At 37.3% G+C, this 24,400-nt stretch overlaps 1 protein-coding gene across 5 annotated transcripts in view; it reads left to right on the top strand.

Moving 5' to 3' along the window:
* Nucleotides 1–24,400, top strand: part of TBC1D5 (TBC1 domain family member 5) — a 318,604-nt gene that overhangs the window by 277,072 nt on the left and 17,132 nt on the right. For all 5 annotated transcript variants that reach the window (XM_032183435.1, XM_032183438.1, XM_032183436.1 and 2 more), the window contains one exon: nt 14,694–14,793. In XM_032183435.1, coding sequence (XP_032039326.1) covers nt 14,694–14,793 — 100 coding nt within the window. The remainder of the gene's footprint in view (nt 1–14,693; nt 14,794–24,400) is intronic.

The following is a 24,400-nucleotide window of genomic DNA, read 5'->3' as shown; positions in this document are numbered from 1 at the left end:
CGTTTTTAAGGAAAATCTGGAGAAGTTTATTTTCTTTACTAAAACAGTTTACAAATGTGGTCAAACAGAATCCTCGTTTTTAGCAAAAAAAAAATCCTGAACAAGGTGTCATCCATTATGCTGGTTTTGATTGCACAGACTTTTTAATTAAATTAAATTTGACAACATATGCTATTGTCCCCACAAGCAGGTAGAAACAACTGTTACTGCCTGTGATTTACATTTCAGGTTTATCTGATTTGAAGTTAGTTATGAGTACACCTACAGATTAGAAAATTAATGGATGCCATCATTTTTAATTAAGTAGGCATCTGCTTTACTGATTTTGGAGCCTCGTTTAAGCATGCAAGCTTGACAGTTTTACTCAAGTAGAGGTAGGATAAGAAAATCAAAGGGATAATAAAAGAAACGCTAGAGAACCACACATAAAAACTCGTGCATGCAAAATTTCATTTGAAGAAGAGCATACCTTTTGTATGATGCATGGTACTCACCTTGGAGACATCTTGTATTCCCATATCTCTTTTCCTTGACTATTATTTTTTAAATCTCTTTAAAAGGCTTTAAGCAAAATATTTGTTAGTCCATACTTAATCATGATGAACGTTTGTTCAAAAATGCAAATGCTATGATGAGATGTCTTTTTTTAGTTAAACATCATGAAGTGTGCTCTGAACACATAAGTGTGTACAACACCCAATTTCATGGTCAGTGTGTATCAGGCCTAAAGTTAAAGGCATGATGATTGTTTCTCAGTGCCTTAGGTTTAATGAACTTCGATGCCTTAACATTTTACTTCAATTAATGTTGTAGGGCACATGCTTTTTTTGTCTTTTGTTTTGACGTGAGAAAACAATTCTGACACATTAAAATTATAACTTAGTACTTAAGTTCATCTAATTTTAGAGATGGGTGAAAAGAATAGTAAACCTGAGGTGCTGCCATGTCACGTGAGCACAGTTCGTAGAAAAACCTCTGAGATACTTTGGAAGTATGATGCTTTTCTCAGTTTCCTTCCTCAGGCACCCACAACGTGCTGTGACTCAAATAAAAGAGCTGAAAACAATGCAAGGGAAAATAAGCTGCCTTTTAAAGTTTTTCATTAGAAATAACTTGCAAGTTTCATATAATTTAGGAAAAAGACAGCTGTATGCATGAGTGGCAGCTTTGAATTCTAATGCTCCGTATCTTTTTTGGAGTGATTCATTTCAGGGAAAAGAAACTGTACTGTGATAAAAGCAGAAAGTTAATTGCTTAGGAAAAAAAAAAAAAAAGAGAGAGAGAGAGAGAGAGATGAATAAAAATCCAAGTGGCTCAGCAGTGCTTTTTTGTCATATTGTGAGCAATAAGTATGTATACAGAACAGATCTGCAGGGCCATTTGGAAGATTTTTTAAATGTCAGTGTAAACTGTTGTCTTTCTCTGGTACCAGAGATTCAGATACGTGCAGCTGAATTAGAGTTACCAGTAACTTCTGCATAGAAGCAAATTACAATTATATAATTGGAAAGAAGGCAGTAAGAGCTTTTTAAATTATTGGACAGCCCTGTATAACTGTCAAGGAAATTTTGAAAAATACCAAAATCTTGAATAACTTAGACTATAAACAACATCTAAAGAAGGATTAAAGTGACGTAGGAACCAAGAAACATGTACATTCACTCCTCAGCAATCATGTTACCAGCAGCACTGCAGGTACAAGAATTTGCTCTGTGCCTGCTCTTTCCATCCACGAATCATGAAGTTAATGTTTCATCATCGCAGTGACAGAGGGAAGCGCATCTGAGGATCTATACTGGTGGTTTGAGCTGCCCTTTTACTCCCTTTAAATGGAAATCTCTTCCCTTCATCTGCTCTTTTAAGATGACAGCACAAAACTACTGTCCAGTTCTGTGAAGATCTCTGAGATCTGTACTGAACTCTGTACTGAACTCTGAACAAAAGCATCAGCATCCCTCTAAATCAAACTATCGTTTTAGTTGTTTGGGCTTTTTTTGACTGGAAATGAATTGTGAAATGAATTGTAGGTATGCATTTAAATATAGAATAGCTTGATTCTTGTTTTGTCTGTTTGGTTAAATTAAATCTTTTCCTATAAAGAACAGAACTGGTACTTCTGTTCTTTTAACGTGGTATAAATGTTTATACTGGCTTCTTTTTATTGTCACTGCACAATCACTATACTTAAGATTTACCTTCCTTAAACTCAGAGTTCTAAAAGCCCTAAATAATAATATCCTAATCTGGCCTGTATCCTGAATCATGATAGGAGTCACATCAAAGGTCAAATACATCCAGCCTAATAGAGAAGGCTTTAGTAAGACTTCTTTGCATCTGATGCCTAAAAGAATTTTAACTGATGATGAGTTGTACAAAAGGTATACTGTAAATCCTTCATAAAGGATTGTGTGTTTGTTAAACTGTGTGTATATCAAAATACTTATTCAGAAAGCAAAACTAAGAAGCATAATTATGTATGTATATCCTACTTAATCGACTATTTCATTCAACCAAAAACTTCAGTAACCTAATATTGAAACATGGAATATGAATTTTATTCATTGCACAATATCTGTTTATTCATCATTCCATAGTTTCAGAGAGCTCTAAATTCAGAAAATGTTTTGCTTTTTTTCCGTCTGTTCACATTTCTCTAACGTTTGCCGTAGTGGGCCTATGCAGTCTTAAAGGCCAGATAGGCAGAAAGCCAGCCAGCTGTGATACCAACCGATAATGGAGGAAATGAAGTTCTCATTTGCTTATGTGTTTATTTATAGACATTTCCAAAATGCTTACAATCATTGCCATTTAAATTAATATCTCAGTTTTATTATTTATGCAGAAATACTGCAATATGATTATAAACAACATCACAGCAGCACTGACAGAAACCTTTCATCAGTATTTCTGTTCAAAGGGATAATTTCTATTTCCTTACAGCTCTTCCTGCTTTATTACCTATTCACTTATCAAGTGAAGTACTACAGATTTTCTTAGTTGTTCAGTGCCCACCCATCTACAATCGGTTATGCGAGTTTTGTTATATTCCATAGATCTTCCATCATTTTATGGGTCTTGTTCTTAAACTGTCTCTCTGCAGTCCCACAGGGCTGTGCCAGTAGTCACAAGTCCCTCAAGTTTTACATTTGCTTGAAAAAGAGTTTTCTTTCCATCCTCCCTTTCTTTGTCCCTAAGAGCTTTCACTGTTACATATGTTCAATTTCCTCCACCTTCTTGGTAAGGAGAGGATATCTGAGTATAGGAGTAGCATATTTTAGAGAGGAAAATATGCCCAGGTTAGATTAATACAAGTCCTGCTCATACACCAGCAATGCATGTGCTGGTTTCCAGCTCTGCAACAGTGAGGCTGGTGCACGTGGAAGCTGCTTCAGTAAGACACTCACCATTGGAAGCTGCTTTGGGAAACATCCAAGCCAGTGGTCCTTTGCCACTAACATCTCCAGGTAAGGTGAAACATGGCACACTAAGCTGACTCCAACAGAGTGATCCTGGCAAATAGGCTTTGAATTGCTTAAGATGGAAATTCAACAGCAGGGCCTGGTGGTTAGAAGCTGTGAGCCAAAGTTTCAGCTAGTTTTGGGATTTTAATTGAAATTAAGTAGATCTGTCAGAGGGCATAAGAGATCCTCTGGGACTACATCTTCTGCTTTTTTTTTCCAAATGTCACTATATGTAGATATTTTAGCTTTGTTTTAAAATAAAATAAATCATATAAAGAAATAGTTATAAATCAACAATTAAATACATATTTTCCTTCAGTCACTAATCATTTTGGTGGAGATTATAATTTAATATTTTTATCATGCTGTCCCAATATGAGCTGTTGACTGGTCTGCTCCGTGTTAATATATTCCAAATTGATCCTCTTTTTCATAAAGCTACAGATACATAACGCGTTAAAATACATATATATATATTTCACACATCTTCAATTTTAAGGACAGTAAGAAATATGTATTTTTTCTTCCATTTGAGAACTGTGAGTCTCCTTGGGCAATGATAATTCTGCTGTTAGAAACTTGTTGGAAGAAAGAGTTCCTGACTATGCTGAATCAAAGTTGCATTGCTTTCAGGGTTTGGTTTTTTTTGGTTGGTTGGTTGATTGTTTTTTCTCTGTTTTATGTTTCTTTTTGAAGAACAGAAAGGCTGATCTATTCATTTACTTATTGTTACATTTATTTATCATTTAATCATTTACCGATAATTAGTTGTTTCTGTTTACATGCACAAAGCTTGGGGGAGCATTGTATGATGCCATGCCTTTCTGTGTTGTTAGTGAAAGCACATACAGAAAAGTCAGGATAGGACTACTGCCCAAAAACATATGCCTTTTCAGGTGGATGCCTTTTTGATTTCAATTTATTGGGAAATCTATCTTTATCTCATCCTAGTTGAACATCTCTATCTGTATTATAAAATTCCTTTCTTGTTTTTGATACTAACTTTCAATCAGAGCACTCTGAACAAAATAATCTGATATTGTTTTGCAGCATTGGTACATAACCTGATTTAAATTAGCTCCTAGCAGTCACACTGAATATTTTAGTGACCTTTCTTATGTCCTTCATTTCAGTTTCTTATTTTTCTCAGTCACATTTCCTCACCACCTTCTAACATATGTCGTCACTGAGATATCATCACTAAGGACTATGAAGTGACAGTTTGGTTTCAGGTTCTAAACTAAGCAATTCTGCTCCTGAACTTACTTTTTTGAGCAGAAGAGGATGCATCATGCCCTGAAGTGTTTCATCTTTGACGGCACTATGTTTTGATATAGAATTCTAGGATTACTTTTTACCCAATTCACTCGTGCTTGCTCTTATGACCCTTGATGAATTTGGAGACATACAGTACTGCCAGAGAACAAAGTTTCTGTGTTGGAAAGCAACAAGTCAAAGTAATGATCAAGGCAGACGAAAAAGGGGGGGAAAGGTATGCTTTCATTCATTTTGTATTTTCCTTAACCTCCTTTAATGTGGATAACTGCACCACCACTTCCTTCATTAATCTAACGGAGAATTTGTTTGTGCTTTAAGGAATGCACTAAAATAAGTATATAACTATCTGCAAATGTGCAGTGCTATTTGTTACTCTCAGCACCTAAGTCTACTAGCAGTAGTGAAATTAAGAAAGAAGAAAAAGGGGGAAAGAAGGAAACATTCCCACTTAACCATGACCTGGACAGGCTGGAGAAGTGGGCCCACATGAACCTAATGAGGTTCAACAAGACCAAGTGCAATATAACAAAACTGCACCTGGGTCAGGGCAGTCCCAGACTAGGAGAAGATCACATAGAGAGCAGCCCTGCAGAGAAGGACTTGAGGGTTCTGGTGGACAAAAGGCTTGACATGAGCCAGCAGTGTGCGCTTGCAGCCCGGATGGCCAATTGTGTCCTGGGCTGCATCAAGAGGCATGGCCAGCGGGTCAAGGGAGGTGACCGTGGCCCTCTGCTCTGCCCTCATGAGCCCCCCACCTGCAGCACTGCATCCAGGTCTGGGGTCCCCAGCACAAGAAAGATGTGGGTCTGTTAGAGTGGGTCCAGAGGAGGACCATGAAGATGATCAGAGGGCTGGAGCACCTCTCCTGTGTAGAAGGGCTGAGAAAGCAGGGGATGTTCAGCCTGGAGAAGAGAAGGCTCCAGGGAGACCCCATTGCAGTACTTAAAAGGGTCTTATAAAAAGGGTGGAGAGGGACTCTTTAATTGGATAGAAAATGCTAGGACAAGGGGGAATGTTCTTAAACTAAAAGAGGAAAGATTTAGATTAGACATTAGGAAGAAATCCTTCACTGTAAAGCAGTTAAGGCACTGGAACAGGTTGCCCAGAGAAGCTGTGAATGAACACCTCCACGGAGGTGTTCAAGGCCAGGCTGGATGGGGCTTTGGCCAATGTGATCTAGTGGGTGGCATCCCTGCCCATGGCAGGTGGGTTGGAACTAGGTGATCTTTAAGGTCCCTTCCAACCCAAGCCATTCTATGATTAAACTACACTTTACCATCCTGGTGTTATGCAGTCTGGAATGAGTTAAAACAGTGTAAAATAAGAACATAATTCAAGTTCACCATGAATGCAGTACATAGGAATAAAATATATACGATTTATCTGAGAATATTGTGCTTAAAATGTTGAATGTTGTTGAAAATGTACTCAAAATAATGAAAAATAGCAGTAGTAAAGATGTGAAAAATACTTAAGTAAGGTGTATTTGGATATATATTAATAATGGGGTTACTTCAACTCATACGGAAACAGACAAAAATAGAGAGGTAATGGTTCATCACAGGAAATTAGTATATAACCTCTACTTCCGCAGGAATTAATACCTGAAAGCAGTATCTGAAGTCCTTTGTGTTCTCCCACACAATTCAGAAGTAACAAAATTCTCAAAGTAAAAGTGACAACATGCACTGACAATATACATCTGTGGCATCCTTGGTGAATTTCATCAAGCAAAAGCAATTGTGCTCACATCTAATCATTTCATAGCTACTTCCACACAGAAGAAGCTTTCTCTAGACATCTGCAAAGCGAAATGCCTCTTCAAAAGTCTACTAAAAATTCTTCCTTTCCATTGGCAACAGTTTGGTTGCTAACATGCTGAAGCCATGTCTGTAAGACTGACTAATATTGCCATATTGTTTCCATGTCCTCCCCATATGTGTGTCTGTAGCCATCTGTTGTCTCTTGGCTTGCACTGTTAAATCCTTTAGAGTAAGTTTTTTTTTTTCCTTTCTGTTTTTATGGCGCCAAGGAGAGTGAGGTCTTGGTCTTGATGAGGGCCTGGGATTGATACAATTAAATAATAAATAAGTTAAATTAATAAATTAAATGTTCTTTAATGTCATTTATTGTTCAAAAACAGTAGTTTCTGGTTTAAATGTCAGCATATGCTGTAGAGTATTCTGTGGCTGGCATGGATCACAAAAAAAAATATCTGTGGGTGTCAACCAACATTCATCTGTCAGGGGTTCAAGATTAAGAAGTTAAATCTTGTATTTAGTTGCATTTAATTGTTAGATTCAAAAAATTAAAATGAAATAAATCCTCACAAAATGGAAACAATAACCACTACTTTTTTCTGTAGGGAAATTTGCATAAAAATAAATGAGATTCCATGCATCTGAATCTTGTTTAACATGTAAAACGTTACTGATATCCTAAGGCTGTACAACTTGTATATATTTTGTGAATAAGCACTTGTAAGTCTCTAAGCAAGTCTTTGGCTTTAGAATTTCCTTGTATCAATGTATTTTTTTTGCCATTGTTTTCCTCTAAATGATTCAAAACCTCATGAGAATTATTTTAAAATTTGCCCTTCAAACTTTCCAAGAGGTCAGGGGATGATTTTTTATGGCTCTTACTATGTATACTGAAGGAGTTGAAAATATAACAGGGCAAATTAATACAGGAAATATCCAAGGGCTATTAACTAATAAGAAAAGAAAACAACAACAAAACCCATTTCTAGTTCAAGAAATCTCTGATTCTCAAATCTTTGCATCCTCTGGGAGAGTATTCTGGCCAATACCACTACATGCTTGTATTATTATGTACTGTTTTCATTACACGTGATGCTACCCATCTTTGACCACCATCAAACAAGAAACTAGTAAAACTAGGCCTTTGTTCCAACACAATTCTGTCACTTTTTGCAGTGTATTTTTAATCACATTTTTGCTTAAGCACCTTACATACCTTTAAATAGTCTTGAAGGTAGTTTCTTTTCTGCTGCACTTGCCACTTGGTAGTACTGCCAAGCTGATCAACTTTCAGAGCCATTCATCTCTGAGATGAAAGGAATTTTGCCATTCTGAGTGTTCACAAATGAAGTATTGAGATATACATCATTGTAAGCCATTGATAACTGAGGGTTTCCTTTTCCTGGAGTTTCTGGAGTAAAACAGACAAAAATTCAATTTTTCTTTCACTTCCTGACCGGTAATACTGAAAATTTAATGTTAGTATGGAAGAAAGGCACTGCAGACCTGATTTCCTATATCTGTATTCCCTGTTTTCCAGCCCCTCTAGTTCTGTGTCTGTTCTCCCATCATGTATTGGGAGAAACTTGCTTAAACTGATAAAAACAAGGTTGAGGAAGAATGGCTTCTGCCAAAACTACAAGACCTTGGCTTGTGTAGAATGCTAAATTCCAGTGGCCTTAATCATTTTTGGAAAGATTATTGCAGCTTGTAAAGTGATGAGCTGTAAAAGGGTAGGATTACAATGTCGAAACTGTAAAACTTGCTGTAATCTGTTCTTGAAGGTGCTGACCACTTTTAGTTAGTCATAGCTGTTTTTCTGAAACAGTAAAATTTGATGAAAAACAGGGTATGGTAGAACCATCACTGATCTCATTATGAGTCTACTTAACTCGGGAGAGAAGGAAGGGTATAAAAAATTTATTTCCTGAGCTGTCTTTGTAAAGGTGAGAAGATAGATGAAAGAAAAGGTAATAAAAAGGGAAGAGTGAGCTTTGGACAAATGGAGAGCACCAGAACTGTATAGGCACCAGAAATACATATATTTCAAAAAAAAAATAGCAAAGATATGGCAAATCATTAATCATAAAAGAATCAGTCTTCATGGCAAAAAGAAAAGGAGGTATAACAATGTAATCAAAGTTCTGGATACAGATAAGAAGAAAGAAAAGTATGAGAATCATATATGTAAATCACTTTTTTTTTTCAGATTCAGTCTTACCACAACAATGAAAATAGTTGGAGATGTGGATAAGGAGGTAGTCGAATAGATTCTTGCTTTGACTAGAAACATAAATACTAGCCTACCTTATTTTGTTAGTGAGATATAAATCAATGTCGCATCACAAATAACCTAGTTGCTTTTCATTCTCACATTTAATTTGTTATGGATCATCTGTAAGGCTCTAAATCATCAGGAATGTTGAAGATGTGGAAAAGTTTTTTGAGGACCCTGGGACTAAATTTTCAGAAAATATAGTTAAGATGTTTTACTGAAAAATAACATCATTAAATGTGCATAACTTGGTCTTGCACATCTCACGCAGTGATTCTTTTGTTTGATTTGCTGCTTGATTTGGTTTTCTTCCTTATAATACAGCTTGCAATATTAGAAAATTGTGAGTTTATTAGGACATGTTGCTCAATAATTTGGCGATGATTTTTTGTTTTGATTAGTTATTTAGATGATTGATTGGTTTTTATTTTGTGGTCAGCCGGTTAACCTTTGAGAACTATGGCAGAATACGTCTGAATCACTGCTCACGTCTTTGTGGTACTGCATCTGTCCATTCAGCTGGAAGGTCGGTTTCTCAAGGAAGGAAGGATCATAATGGTTTTCTTTTAACTTATATTTGGTCAGTTCAAAGAGTTTGTAAGTCTCTGCTCATGCATAAGAGGGATCAAATCATCAATGCTACAAAATAAAAATGGTATCCAGGGAACTCACTGTTCCAGCACAGTGAAGCACTAAAGTTGGTGTTTACAGAATGGATCAGGGAATACTGTCTGGACAGGAATAGACAGCATCTGCAAAATACCAGTTATAAATCAGTTGTTTCATTTACTATTTCTAAAGAATTTGATTTTAGAATATTGAAAAAAATGTCTTTTTTTCTGAGGGGCTTTTTGGTTTTGCTGCTTACCTTTACAAAGCTGTAAAACATTCATAATTTGCAGAACAATTTTAGAAAGATCCTGTAAGCAGGTTAGATGTAGAAATGTTTATTAGAATTGTCTTCTGCTCAAACTGCTAATTGGAGCAGGACAATCACTAATATTGGATCAGGTCAGTGGCTTTGAATAGGAACTCTACCACTTCTGTGAGTAACCTCTTCCATTGCTGCACCACTCTCCTAAAGAAAAACATTTTCCTAATGACCGATTTGAACCTTCCAAGAGACAATTTTTGGCCTTCTGTGTCTTCTGCCACTGCTGAGAATTTGATTACATCATCGTTGTAACTCCTTGTAATTGCAGGCTCCCAGTAATCCCCTTAACCTCCTGTTTGCCGTAGTAAGCCCAGCTCCCTCAGCCTGTCCTTCAGACCTGTAACCACCACAGTAGCCCTGCATTGGACCTACTCCAGTTTCTCCAGCGTCCTTGAGCTGATGGCCTAAAGTATTACTCAAGGCAAGGCCTCAAGAGCACTGAATAGAGGTGGATAGTGACTTTCCTGTATCTGCTGACCACACATTCCTCCTTAGGCAGCCCAGAGCACTATTTGCACTGCTTGTGAGGGTAGTGCTTTGTTAGTTCACATTCAACCCAGCAGCCACTGTAGCCTACGTAGCCTTTTCAACAGGCCTGAAACATAGCTAGTTCCTTTCCTGTCTATACTGCTGCATTGCTTTTTCTTCTCAGTTGCAGAATTTTGCACTTCTTTAAGTTTCTTAAACAGAAACCTCAGAAATGTTTCTTTTGCTTAGGCCTCCAGTGTCTCATGGTCTTTCTGAATTGCAGTTCTGACACCTCCCCGTTTTGCATCACCTGAAAATCTACTGAGTATGCATTGTGCCCCCTCATATGAGCTGTTGCTGAAGATACTAATCAGTATCTCTGTAGCAGTCCATGAGTTACTGTGCTCATTTCCAACCGCTAACTGGATGTAATGCCATTGACTTAACCATTTGAGCTTCGGTGGGGGCTGACCAATTTTCAGCCCATCTACAATGCTTTTGTCCAGTCCATTCTTCCTCGTGTTGTAAATGATTAAACTTTTGGAAATGTGTTAAAAGCCTACATAAAGTCAGAGTATATTGCATCCACTTCTCTCCCTTCATCCGCATGATCAGTCATTTCATCATAGCAGGTCAAGTGTGATTTGCACTTGGTAAATCCTTGTTGACTTCTCTTGATTATTCTCTTGTCCTTTGCATGTTGGAAATTGTTTCCAAGAGGACATGCTCCATGAATTCCAGGACTAAGGTGAGGCAGTTTCTTAGATCCTCCTTCGCACTTTTCTTTAATATGAATGTAAAATTAACCTTTCTTCAGTCATCAAGGTTGTCCTGTAGTAGCAATGATTCTTCATGGATGATAGCAAGTTGTGTTACAATCACATCATCAGCTCTTTCAGCACCCATGTATGCATCTCATTTGATTCCATATATGTGAACACATTTGGCTTCTTTGTGTATTCATCAAATTATTGCTCTCCCACTCATAGCCATACCTTTCCAAGCTGGACATGCAGAGGTCTAGCAGCAGACTTGGCCTAAAAAGCTATAGGCAAAAATGGTATTGCTGCAGACTCTTCCATATCATCTGGCATTTTGTTATCTCCCCTAATAAGTAATAGATGGACATCTTCTTTGAACCTCCTTTTGCTGCTACCATACTTGTAAAATTCCTTCTTGTGACCCTTTAATGTCCCACATTAATTGTAGCTCCAGCTGGACTTTGTCCTTCCTAGTGTTGTTCCTGTGTCCAAGCAAATCTTGTGTGCTTGTCCTTTGTTTCCTGTCATTGTTTCCACACATGGGCTTTCCATTTCCACAATTTCCATTTCAATATATGCTTTTATCATTTTAGTTCATTAAGAAACTCCTTGCTCAGCCAAGTGGGCCTTCTGAATACCTTCTCCATAAGTGCTGCTTCTTCATGTATTTCTGGATTAGGTCCCTGTTCTATGGCAAATTAAACTTTTAGTCTTTTGCACTAGATTAGCAAGCCTGTTAACAAAGATGTTCTTCCCTGTCTTTGCCAGGTGCCTCTATTCTCTTTATAAATTGTCCTTCCTCATCAAATGAGGTGTCACAATTGAAGTAGGTGAAGCCCTGCTAGTGCCAGCAAATATATAGCCATATGTGTGGTCTGTTGGATATACCTCCTGCTAGCCAGGCTTTTCCCTTTGCCACAGGATTAAAGAGAAAAGATAAATGGATTCTTGTCCCATTCACCCTTGCCCAAGAGCCCTACAGTCGCTTTTGAGGTAAAATGGTTTCATATCACTGCCTAATTGGTGTCTGCATGAAAAAGCAGAAAGAAATTAGAACATTATGTTACCCCAAATAGTCTTAATGCAACACCACAAATTGACAGTCCAGGCAAGCAACAAGCCCTCCTAGGCAATGGGTCTGGCTGGCATACCCAAAGAAAGTCACCAACCACTCACTGCCACCGATTACTTTGTCTTGGAGGCTCTCTGATATGGTGTCCAGTCCTGTCCCTCTGAGGGAGCTTGTTCATCTCATCTGCTGCCTGGGCTCTGCACCATTGGCCAGCCTCCCTGCTGCCAGAAGTCACAAGCCTCCAGTTTCCATTCCCTTAGGAGTGCATGTCTTTTTCCCATTCCGTCAAGCCTCAGTTGCACCTTCCCTGCCAGTGGCATAAACTTTCGCACCTTGAAAGATCTTGTCAGTCTCCTCTTTGTCATTCCCAGTGCAGCAAAATGCACTAGCTGCTCCTCACCTACTGCAGCTACTCAAACACAGCAAACAGGGCTCCATATGCACAGAGGTTGGCACAGCACTGCAGGTGACGGGCCCAGCAAGGGCAGGAGTTATGTCGTGTCGCATGTCACCACCATTTGGGTGTTGTCTTCTTATGCAAACAGTACATCTGGGTCTCTTGTGTGTCAAATGCCAAGTTAACAGCCTTGCTTATTTGCTCATCCTGCTGGCAGCACTCCTTGGTGCCTTTCCTGAGGGTGCCAGATAAATAAGAAGCTCAAAGTGCATTCACTCAGCCTTTTGCAAGATTTCCCACTTGGCAAGAAACCTCTTGCACTGTCTGTGAGTTCCTGGCCACAGTGCCTTCCTTTGTAAGCACTGGGTATGCTGAAAGCTTCTGCAGCCCATGCTGGATTCCAAATGAGCTGAAGGAGTGGTGTACTCAGCACCAGTCTCCCATGCCAAAGGAAGGGGTACTCTTGTACAGTTGAAAAGGTTAGTTTTGTAATCTGCTCAAGTGGATTGAGCTGTCCAGAAACATTTAAAAATCAATTTACTGCTGTTGTGATCCATGAATAAGAAAAAACAGTGTGGGAAACATGAAAATTTAAATTATGTGAAATTATTTTTTTTTATTCAGGTGTAGGAGATAGTGGTTTTCCATTACTGACTAGTGTTTTTAGGAAATAGATTTTTTAATAGGAAAATACTCAAACACTGTTTCCTTTCTCCGTATTATAGCTAGATTTGTAGTGAACTGGCAATTTAAAAATTATGGTAGATTATTTCTTCCAATTGTTAGATTTCTATATGTAGTAGGAAAAGGTCTTCTGCAGGGACATTGCTTGAAGAGCTTGTATGGGCTGTGACAGAACTGCAGCCTTTAAATGAGGTTAGTCTTTCAGAACCCAGAAATTGCCAATATCAAATCAGTCCCTTTGAGGCTTAAATTGACAAGAGTATGAGGGTTTATTAACACAGAGAAATAATAAAGAAAAATAATATTTCTTTTATATTTAGCAGGCTATAGGCATGAGGAAAAAGTGCATAAGGAGAAAGTGATATTACTGGATCTTGCAAAATGCTACTGTTTTTTTCAATTGCGTTTGGATATATGCTGTATTACTGCTAAGTTTCCTTTTCTTGCCTCTGTGTCTCAGTTTGTGATAAAGATTAAGATCACTTGTATGTTTAAATCAAGATTGATTCAGGCTGATCAGTTTGGGAATTTTTTCATTTGAAATGTAATTCACACTTATGTTCAGCAATCCCCATCAAACAAGGGTATGATAAGACTGAAAGTCCTAAGAAAAAGAGCATGCTGAAATGCTGCTTTGCCTTTATATTTCTGAATTCAATTGCATTCTTAAATTAAACAAAACAAAATTGCTTGATACTCTGTGTTTAAGCTTTTTTCTTAAAAAGGTTTTTTTCTTAAAAAGTGATGACTTTCTCTGCCATATGGTCATTAAGTCAAGACTGGATGCAATTGTAAATAGCAAACAAAGGCATTAAAAGAGAGGTAGTTTCCATTGCATATACAGCTCTTGTAGCTTAAAGTGAGGCCTTAAAATCAAGAATCTGTTTTTAAAATTTGTATTTTAAATTACTCTTGATGTATCCTTATTAAACAAATTGATAATTCAAAGTAACTGTTTTACAGTATGTGAGCTGCAAATAGTTTTCACCTAAACAATGTATAAGAAGTTTTGTGTAATTGCAATTGCCTTGGCATAGAAGTGCAGGTTTTTAAAACAGGTAGAGCATGATGTGTGACTCAAATAAATATGCCAAAATTTATAATAGTAGTGCACCCTAGAAGTGTGGCATTAGATCTCATGAAATGTACACCTTAAAAGAAAAAGGAATTTTTCTGAGCTGTCAAAAGGATTGCTGTTAAAATTACTCTGCCAGAAGTGTGTATTTTTCTCCTTGATATTTTTTTTCAACTGTTGCTGTTGTACTGTTTTTCTGGAAAAGAAATAAGAACTCTTAACCTTTCATGGATAACGTAGGAGAACGTAAGCAGTTTTTTCTTAGATTCTTTAAATGAGAAAAAGGGTAGTGTTAAAAAGATTTAAACTTTAAGACCAAACCCTATTTCCATGAAATAACAAGACTTTTAAATTATTAAGTCTTTTAATAAATACATCTGGAGGTAATTCTTTTTATTTCCAAAATTTGCTGAAGAAACAAAGAATTTGAAGACATCTAAACATGTCAAGGGTTAGATTACCAATCTTACTGTATATCATAAAAAGGTGTTTGTTTGTTTAAAAATGCTAATAATGTTTTATTTGTAGGAAGAGGAATTGGAGGCCCAAATTTCATTTCTACAAGGACAGCTAAATGACTTGGAAGCCATGTGCAAATATTGTGCGAAGATGATGAACACACACCTTGGTAAGTGCAGTATCCTCTATTAGCCTGCTAATCTTTGCGAAGGCTCTTCTGATGTTTGTATTACAACTGAAATAATATTTATGTAGTACAGTGCATATTATTTTAGAAGTCATAACGAAAATTAAATTAATGTACCCAGTTGTTCTATCAGATTCTGCCAACCATGGTACCTTCATTCTGTCATACCTTTAAATTTGAGAGTGTGTTAGCCACTGATGATGCTAAGAAAAAATTAGAGGCGTTTTAGCACAGATGGTCTTTGTTCTTAAGATTTATTTTCTTGTAAGAGGCTTGCTAGAACTCACAGCTCATTTTGTAAGCCCGTTTGCAGTTCAGTAGTCCCAGAATGATACTTGGTGCATGTAGTGATAGCTGTATAAAATTCATATACTTTCATTAAATCTAACACCTGCATGGTCTATGCCGATCACCTTCTTTATGTAAAAATGTGCTACTGTAGGCAGACTACTTTGTAGTATTTTGCTTAGACCAGGAGAAATATATTAAGGTAGGAGTTCTATTAGGAAAATAATCAACAAAGACGCTAATCTGTAATTTGATTTATATGTTGCCAAGACAAATCAGAGAAAGTAAACAAAAAGCTTCAGTCAATTCAGTTATAAATATACTTAGCTAGGCTTTGATAAAAGCAGCATTTTTAAACTGTGTTGAACCAAAGTCCAAAAGTTACTATATTTAGTTATGTGCAGAAAGCACTGTTGTTAAGAAATCAAGGCACGACTGCAATAATTTTAAGATTTGTTTATAGCCTACAACATCACAGTCCAAGCAAAATAATTTGAAGTTGAGTGTTTCAGTGGGTAGAACTAAATATATGACACCTAAATTTACCAGATCAAAAATATCAGATGTGAAAGCCACGTTGTACTTGTATTTTCATTTTCTTTTATGTGAGTGTCTGTATAATTTTAGTAGCCACTGTTACGATCCTAGGAAAAGCTATAAATACTGTATTATTTGAAGTTTGGAATCACAGCCTTCAAAAGCCAAGTGTAAACCTCTAAGCCCAACAGGTTTATTCTGGTGTAGTGTATTGCTTCTGTGAGGGCATCTGGGCAGTGATGAGACTGGAGGCAAGCTCAAGGCATTATTTGCTACTGAAATAATGAGGGAAAGAACAGTGTATCAAGAAAAAAAGTTAAAGTTTCTTTCTTGGCCTACTTTTGGGGCCAGTATTCTCCCAAAAGCAGCATGGAGCTGTTTACTACCCATGAAGGACAGGACAAACAACCTCCTGTGCACCTCTGGCTGTGGGTGTGCACTGGGTGTACCAGCACTGCTTCCAGAGCCCTCCAGCCTAGTTTCTCCTAGTTCACTCCCTGAACTTCTTCACAGTATTCCTGCACATCTTGTCAACACCGTGGGCTCTTAACTTTATAAACTTGGGTTAGACTAATGCATTTAAATCCTGTAAAGATTAACAGTTATGCATGTGTCCTGATTTTAGCTAGGATAGAGTTAACTTTCCTCCTAGTAGCTGGTATGGTGTGTGACTTGGATTTAGGATGAGAGTAATGTTGTGGTGCTGAGATGGCTCCAACATTCCCAGTTCTTGCTTTCATAGCAAACTGAAGAGTTTAGGTGTCTCCAGATGAGCTGTCAGATGACCCATGAGAAGGCAGAAATAGAACCACCATGGTATTAGCCCGTATGACCTGAAATCTGTCAGTCACATTCATCCTGGTGATCTGAGCAGCATGTGCCATCAGACTGCCCAAGAAAATGGATTCTCTGTAGCACCAGAGAGCACCCGCTGAGGATTATCTCCTGTATCCATCACTTCTCGGGGCTTGAGGGAATGGCAGCAAAATAAAACTCAGAAAATACGTGGTCATTTCTGGGTCAGAGGAAAGGTTAGCAAGGGCTGATGTTGCAACTAGTCCGGTACTCCTTCAGGTATCTCTTACCCATGAAAATGACTTCATTTCTGAGACAACAGAACAGATAATAATGAATTATATTGCTCCTCTTGTAATCTTTGGGACACTTAAGGATGTTATTTCTTCCTGTAAGGCTGAGTTTTTCTGATTTCATGACCCAGCCTTTGGCTCTTGCAGCTTTCTTGATAGCAAGATTGAAAATCCTCATGTATCTTAGCTATATAAAGTGATCAAATAATCTCTCAACAGTGTCTTTACTTTGGGTTGCTTTTTACACCAGGTCATCTTTGTGGTCTTCCTTTCAATTTTTCAGGGTTTCCACATGTTTTTTGTAGTGTATTAATCAGATCACAATAACCTGTACTAGCAGTAGGCTCAGCAAAGTGGTCATTTAACAAAGGGAAGGTCATCTGTCTACTTTTACATAATATTCCTCTTTTTAAACATATTTAGTGCAGCATCACATTAGTGCACTTTGAGACAGTGGTAGGTTGAGGTGATAATCCACTATGACCTTTAAAATTTTGTGAATCACAGCTTTCTAAGCACAGTATTTTATCCTGTTGGCATAGTTAGAAAATGTTTATTTCCATATGTGTTCCTTGTATTTGATTATGTTAAAATTCATTTGTTGTTATTTGACTTTTTTTCAGTCTAAGTTCTACTTTTTAAATTCAATAAAGTTCTTATTGAAAACATTTTTAGATGGCTGTTTAAGGCAGTTTTTGCAAACTTCATTACTTGATTTATACTCTTTTTTCCTGTATTGACTGCATTACATTTGCAGGTCACTGTTTAACAAAACAACGTTAATTCTAGCTTATGAAATTGGATATCCAGTGACCATTCACCACAGAGCTATTCAATTTACACTATAAATTAGAACAATCAAACAATAGAATGTTCTTTCACTTACAAGAGGGATCTTGATGACAGTCAAGGACAGTTTCTTCATGACAGATATGTTGCATTATAGCACTGGTATAATCAAGATAACTATGAAGACATTTGTTCTGTTTTGAATACCTAGTAATTTATAGTCTATTTATATCAAATCCAGTTATACCAAGTGTATCTTTATATGATATCTTTTTAGAAAATAATTTTGTTTAATTAAAATCTCAGTCAGAATTCTCCTTTGTCATAGAAAGTTATCACATTTCTTTACCAAGAACATTGTGTTTTCTATAGGTTTCAGCAAATAACAGCTAATATTATATTTTCTTTGCATAGTGCATGAGGGAAGACCACAGGGATAGAACAGCGGTTTTTTATTTTGTTCATATATTCAAAGATGCTTTCATTAAATGTTTATCTATTTCTGTAAATAACACACACAGTGTACCACACAGCAACGGCATAATTAACTGCTTGTAATATCAAGGGATGTTACCATGGAAATGAATGATGGTTGCGAAATATTACTACTTAGTGCTATGTGTAGAAATTAGAAATAGTCTTTTGATCAGAAAAACAGAGGAAAGTCATTCTGTGATATTTGTCTCTTTCTTAGGGCTGAGCGTCAGAAAGAGCTTTAATTTTCTTCCCCCTCTCCCTTCACCACTGAAGCATGGCTAAGGTGGAATGCCTTTTAATGCCTCCAAAGACAATTGTTGAAATTTGTGTATATAAAACTGGCAGACAGGAGGCAGATTTTGCTTCTGTTACAGCCCTTCTCCACCAGCTTGTCTTAGACTTAAAAAAAAAAAAAAAATTTCCTCGTGTTCAATTTTTCCATTAATGAAATGAAGACACATCCCATCTTGTAAGCCTATCCTGTGTCTTTGGTCTTAATATAAATGCAGAATAGTACTCAGCTGATAGTGAAAAAGTATATTTGCCATAGCTATTACTATCCCAGCATTATCACCGATATACATGTATTTTCCTGATGTTTCTTTTTCACATACACTGGCCCTTTTCAGGAAATAATATGGTCGCATGTGCCTTTATTAACGAGGTAATGTTCTTCAACATTTTTCTTTCTTTGAGGTATTTTTCTGCTAGTGCAGATAAACACTTCAAGGCTCAATGATTCAGAAAGCTGTAATATACTGGTTAAATATTGCAATATTGTAACCTGTCATAATGTTACTTACTTTATGAATAATTTTGATTGCTTTCCTCTTTTCTTTTGACTATGTGGAAAGAAAAGCATCAAAGTAGCAAGTGCATTCAGAAGAATATTTTTCCTGGTAAATGTGACCTTTGTCTGATAGAGCAGATCATGAATAATTTGTCTAAGAGATACACACTCAAATATCACTCAGAAGGCACCACAATATCTGCTGGACTGCTCCTCTCTTGTCCTTCACATTCGACATGGGACTGATTTGGAGGTCTTAGTTCAGCATGGAGTGAGTCCAGAGGGTCTCTAACAGCAAAGGTTCAGCATGTCCCAGACTTGAGACAACAGTGTTGTTAAATGGCAGTTCAAATGGCAGCAGTTAATAATACTGCCGTCTGAGATCTGCTTTTCTAGAATCTTTAGAGTCTGGAGCCTGTCAGTACCAACCCAGGATTAAAGCACAGTGTCTTAACAAAAAATGAATTAAAACTCTGGAGAAGTATCAATCCTCCATAGGCAAGCACTAATAGGAGAGGTTGTGAAGGATGTTTATGAGCTTGCCAGGTTTGTTGCAGAAAGAAAATTGATGAATTTTAAAATGTCATCTGTTTATAAGGGACAGGAAACAATCCATCATCACAGTTCTTAAGACTGAAGGACCTGACATTAGTTTCCAGCAGAGATAATAGTTTCAGATCTCCAAGTATGTAAAAGTTTACCAAATAATCAACACGTGTAGTACAGGAAGTCCTTTTCATGAGAGGCAATTTAAAGGAACATTGGTTCCATATTAACTCGGATATGTGGATCTTTATATAGAAACTATTCTTTTTTGATGGGCAATTCATCAGGTTATGAATGTACAGAAACTAAGGTCATTCCACACTTGCTTTGCTTAAGGACAGCACTATGTAAATGTAGGCGGGTTGCTTCCACAGCTAGCTGAGGTCCAGGAGCAATTTAGCTGCTCTCTCACAGCATAGAGCCTCAGATAATAAGCCCTGTGGACTCATATCAGCTCTGCAAAGAGCTAGCTCACATGGTTCAGCACAACACCCTAGAAATACATGCAAAGGTACCCAGTTATACAGAGTAAACATAAGTCTGCCTGATTTTATTAGTTTCATCTTAGTTCTGGCATAACTTAGCTTGAGCCAGCTGCTAGACAGACATTCATTTGGGTCTCTGAAAAACATTGCTCAGTATCCAGGTTTTTAAATCACTTCTTGTCTTGAAGGCAACATCACTAAAACCTCTCAGCTCTGACCTGCACCTAGTAAGTTTTTACACTTAAGCATGCTGGCTTAGCTGGACCAAAGCAAATAAATCCTTCTCTGAGCTATCTGTACAAGGCTGGTTGAGTTGTCCTTACAGTGCATTTTCTAATGTTTCTGCTATCTGTAATGTGTTGCTATGTCCTTCACCAGTATTACAGTACATCTCTGGTCCTCCAGTATCATTAAAGAAGGGAGGTCAAAAGGTGAAGATTTCATCCCCCTTCTTTTAAATGCCACTGAAATGACATAATAGCTCTAGGCTTTCATATGTAGACTACATAACTGTACATTTTTACAAAATGCCCAGAAGTTACAGTGTCACAGTAAAAAACAAACAAATAACAAGAAATATAGTCTTTTACCTAACTAAGTGGCTTACTATTCACAGAAAGCATCTTTGGATAAGATCATAGGATATGTCCCTTCCACAGGCATCAGGAAATTCTGGCAATTGTTAGACTCACTTACACTTATACCACCTGACATGTTCCAGACAAACATTATTCAGAAGTCTCATTAAACATAGTTCAAAGCCACCTTTTCACTGTAATTATTGCAAACGGTGAGCATGGAAGAAAAAATATAAAAATACAGGAACAGAAACTTACAGGATATAGTTGGTGCATAATTTTAGTCACTGTGTGAAATAGAACCTTTAAAACCTTAATTAGATTGGCTTCATCCATCCCTCTTTTAACAGTCAATGGAGTTGTTACCGGGATGCATTTCATTATAAAGATCACTTGCAGTGGGGGAGGGAGAGGAGGAGAGAGTTTACTTAATTGCTCATTATTTAGAGGCTGATATATTACTCAATATAGATCTGCATGCAGTACTTGTAAAATTTCTGCAATATAGTACTGAATTCTTGGTTTAAGTACCATGTGAAGAAAGGAAAGGTTATGAAATTTTTGTAAGTACAAAATGAAATGGAAATTATTCTGCTGCCCTGGGTTGAAATGAAATGCTTTATCATTTTTTTCTTTTTTTTTTCTTTTTTTTTTTTCTTTTTTTTTTTTTTAGGTAATAAGTACATTAAATTAGTTCCCTCATGCTTAGGATGTAAATAAAACAACCCATAGTTCATAAACTCAGTGCAATTAGAAATGCTGTAAGTAAAAAAGGTCACATCAAACAGTCCTTTAGTCTAAGGGGGTTGCTGCTTTGGTTAAGAATAAAGATGTAAAATAACCTGTAAAAATCACTTACAGAACATTAACAGATTTATTAAACAATATGGGAGTGGTTACTGTGAAACAAATATTTGTTATATAGCTTTGGATTCAGATTCTCACTTCTGGTCACACTCAATTTATAAATATATATGTGTGTAGGAAGAATAAAAGTGTAATTCTTTGTGCCCCATGAATTCAAACCACCTTTTTGTCTCTTAAAGGTAACTCTTAAGGTCAAAAACACACAGTTAACCAGTAGAGAGCTGCTTTGTTTCTACAACTGTGCTAATCCTGAAAGTTCCAACTGTGATAGGCACCTACAAACCCTTTCATTCCGGCAGTCTTGATGAAAAAGTGAAGATTTAAATAATGAGGCTCCCACACCCTATCATTACCTAAATTAACACCTTTCCTTGCAAGTTTCAGCAAATTCTTGTCACGGTGTTTAATTCCATTGATCCTTTTCCTTCACTTCTTGTAGTGAGCATCTTCCTACTACTGACAACCACTGACAATCCACCCTTTCATTCCCATCTTCTCTCAGGCATTGGATTGTCTTATGATGTCAGCTTTAGAGGAATTAAACCTTTATACATCAAATTCTGGCATGACTAAATTGTTAATTTCCCCATTATTTCCATAGATACCTATTGTATTCTTATGGTTGAGCCTTGACGTTGTTTTGCTTATTATTATTTTCTTCAAGATCTACCTTTGATTTAAACTGCCAAGTGAGCAGGGACATATTTCGTAGAATCACAGATTCATAGAACAGTGGAAGGGACCTTAAAGATCACCTAGTTCCAACCCACCTGCCACAGGCCAGATCACCTTCCACTAGACCAGGTTGCTCAAAGCCCCATCCAGCCTGGCACTGAACACCTCCAGGGATGAGGCATCCACAGCTTCTCTGGACAACCTGTCCAGTGCCTCACTGCCCTTACAGGGAAGGATTTTTTCCTAATGTCTAATCTAAATCTTTCCTCTTTTAGGTTAATACCATTCCCCTTTGTCCTATCAATATCTATCCAATTAAAGAGTCCCTCTCCCCTTTAAGTACTGAAAGGCTGCAATGAGGTCTCCCTGGAGCCTTCTCTTCTCCAGGCTGAACATCCCCTGCTTTCTCAGCCCTTCTACACAAGAGGGGTGCTCCAGCCCTCTGATCATCTTCATGGTCCTCCTCTGGACCCACTCTAACAGACCCACATCTTTCTTGTGCTGGGGACCCCAGACCTGGATGTCGTGCTCCAGGTCAGGCCTCACCAGGGCAGAGCAGAGGGCCACGGTCACCTCCCTTGACCCTGCTGGTCATGCCTCTGTTGATGCAGCCCAGGACACAGTTGGCCTTCTGGGCTGCAAGCGCACACTGCTGGCTCATGTCAAGCCTTTTGTCCACCAGAACCCTCAAGTCCTTCTCTGCAGGGCTGCTCTCAGTGAGTTTTCTCCCATTCTGTGCACTTGTCTGCAACTGCCCTGACCCACGTGCAGCACCTTGCACTTGGTCTTGTTGAACTTCATTAGGTTCACATGGGACCAGTTATCTAGCTTATCATATATGATACGTTTCTTTCACTCTTCACACTTTGTTTAGCCTTTCATGGTCGCTCAACGTGTTCAGAATATATGTCATCTTTAGAAGAAGGGCATAGAGCTATTTGAATGATGCTAGAAACCAACTGTTTTCACAGAAGAGGACTGCAGTGGTAGATGGACCAGGTGACACTGAAAAGTTCCCATCTTCAGAACAGAGCAACAGCATGACTCAAAATTTTCAGAGGGAGCAAACCTACCCAATCTGCACAAGATATTCAAAAGTGCAGTGAGAAAAAAAAAATAAGGGAAACGGGAAAATGACTTTCCTTTAACATGTGTTTATAATTGTTTTTATTAATGGGAATTTAACTACACTTCACAGCTGGGCTCAACTTGCTTTTCAATTATAATCTGGGCTCAAATCCAGTACTGTTGTCAATAATCTATTTCTAAGGACTTATGAGTAAGTGATACAAATATGACTCAAGGCTTGAAATATCATCTTTTTTTCCTTTTTTTTTTTTTAAGTGAAAACTAGTGTAAATTACAATCTCTTCTACTAGCCACAGCAATTTCCCGTGCTGCAAGTGACACTGCTGAATGGACATATCATAGAATTCAGTGATTTCTGACATCAGACTTCTCAGGAACAATAAAACAGATCTTGCAGTCATTTTACCCCAAACAGAGATGCACTCCATGGATACCTAAAAAGTCTTAAAGAGCATAACATTTGTTTTAGTAATAATGCCCCATCTTCTCATGGCATGTTTGACACAAATTTCTTCTTCTGTTACAGAAATGCCATAGATGTAAAAGGTTAGAAACAACTGTTTGCAATGAACAGAGAGACTATAGTTAATAGTAGAGTGAGATTTCCTAAATCAAAAAAGTCTAAAAAAAAAAAAAAAAAAGTTATAAAATACATGTGAGTAATAAAGACAAAATAGTTTGAGTGATACAATGAGGTTTATAAATCACCCCTATTCTTTCTTCCCAGCCTCCTGGAGATGGCACTTCAAGTTAGTATCTTTGCTTTATTAGCCTCAGTCCTTAAACAGAATAGAAAAGTCCTATAGCTGTAGTCAGGATCCATAGTTTCTCCATCTGTGCTACTTGAAAATTGAAAGTACTTGTTTCAAACTGAGTATTCCTTCCTAATAAAGAATAGTCTTTAGTTTAGATGTTTTAGGTTTTCTTCTGGTTAACTTACTCATTCATTCGATACATGACATGCGTCATAGAAAAGGGCCTTAAGAATATTCAAATGAAATCTGGGGCATTTATGGATGTTTACTGTTAAAACTTTCAATCTGTCCAGGTTTTTATGTGGCATTTAACACAATGGTATTTAAATAAGTCATTCTGCTTGTAAAATCAGAAACAGTTTTAATGAATTCAGCCATACAGGAAGGAGAAAACCTTGTGTTTTAGAAACCTCTGCATGATCTACTATAACTGCCTTTTACACAGCCACAGCAATTTTAAGGTGTAGTGTCTGCAATCTATTGCAGTATGAAGAAAGTGTTTAGATTGTAAGGAAGTGAAATAGTGAAGTTTTCTCTTAGGACAGGTTCCAATTTCTTATAGCTATTAAGTTTGTCACTTATGCAGAACAAATTCTTATTTACTTGTCACTTCACACTACAGTGA

The sequence above is a fragment of the Aythya fuligula genome, chromosome 2 (genome assembly GCF_009819795.1).
Source record: "Aythya fuligula isolate bAytFul2 chromosome 2, bAytFul2.pri, whole genome shotgun sequence".
Lineage (NCBI taxonomy): Eukaryota > Metazoa > Chordata > Aves > Anseriformes > Anatidae > Aythya > Aythya fuligula.
Note: the sequence above shows the minus strand (reverse complement) of the source record. Positions and strands in the feature narration are given on the sequence as shown.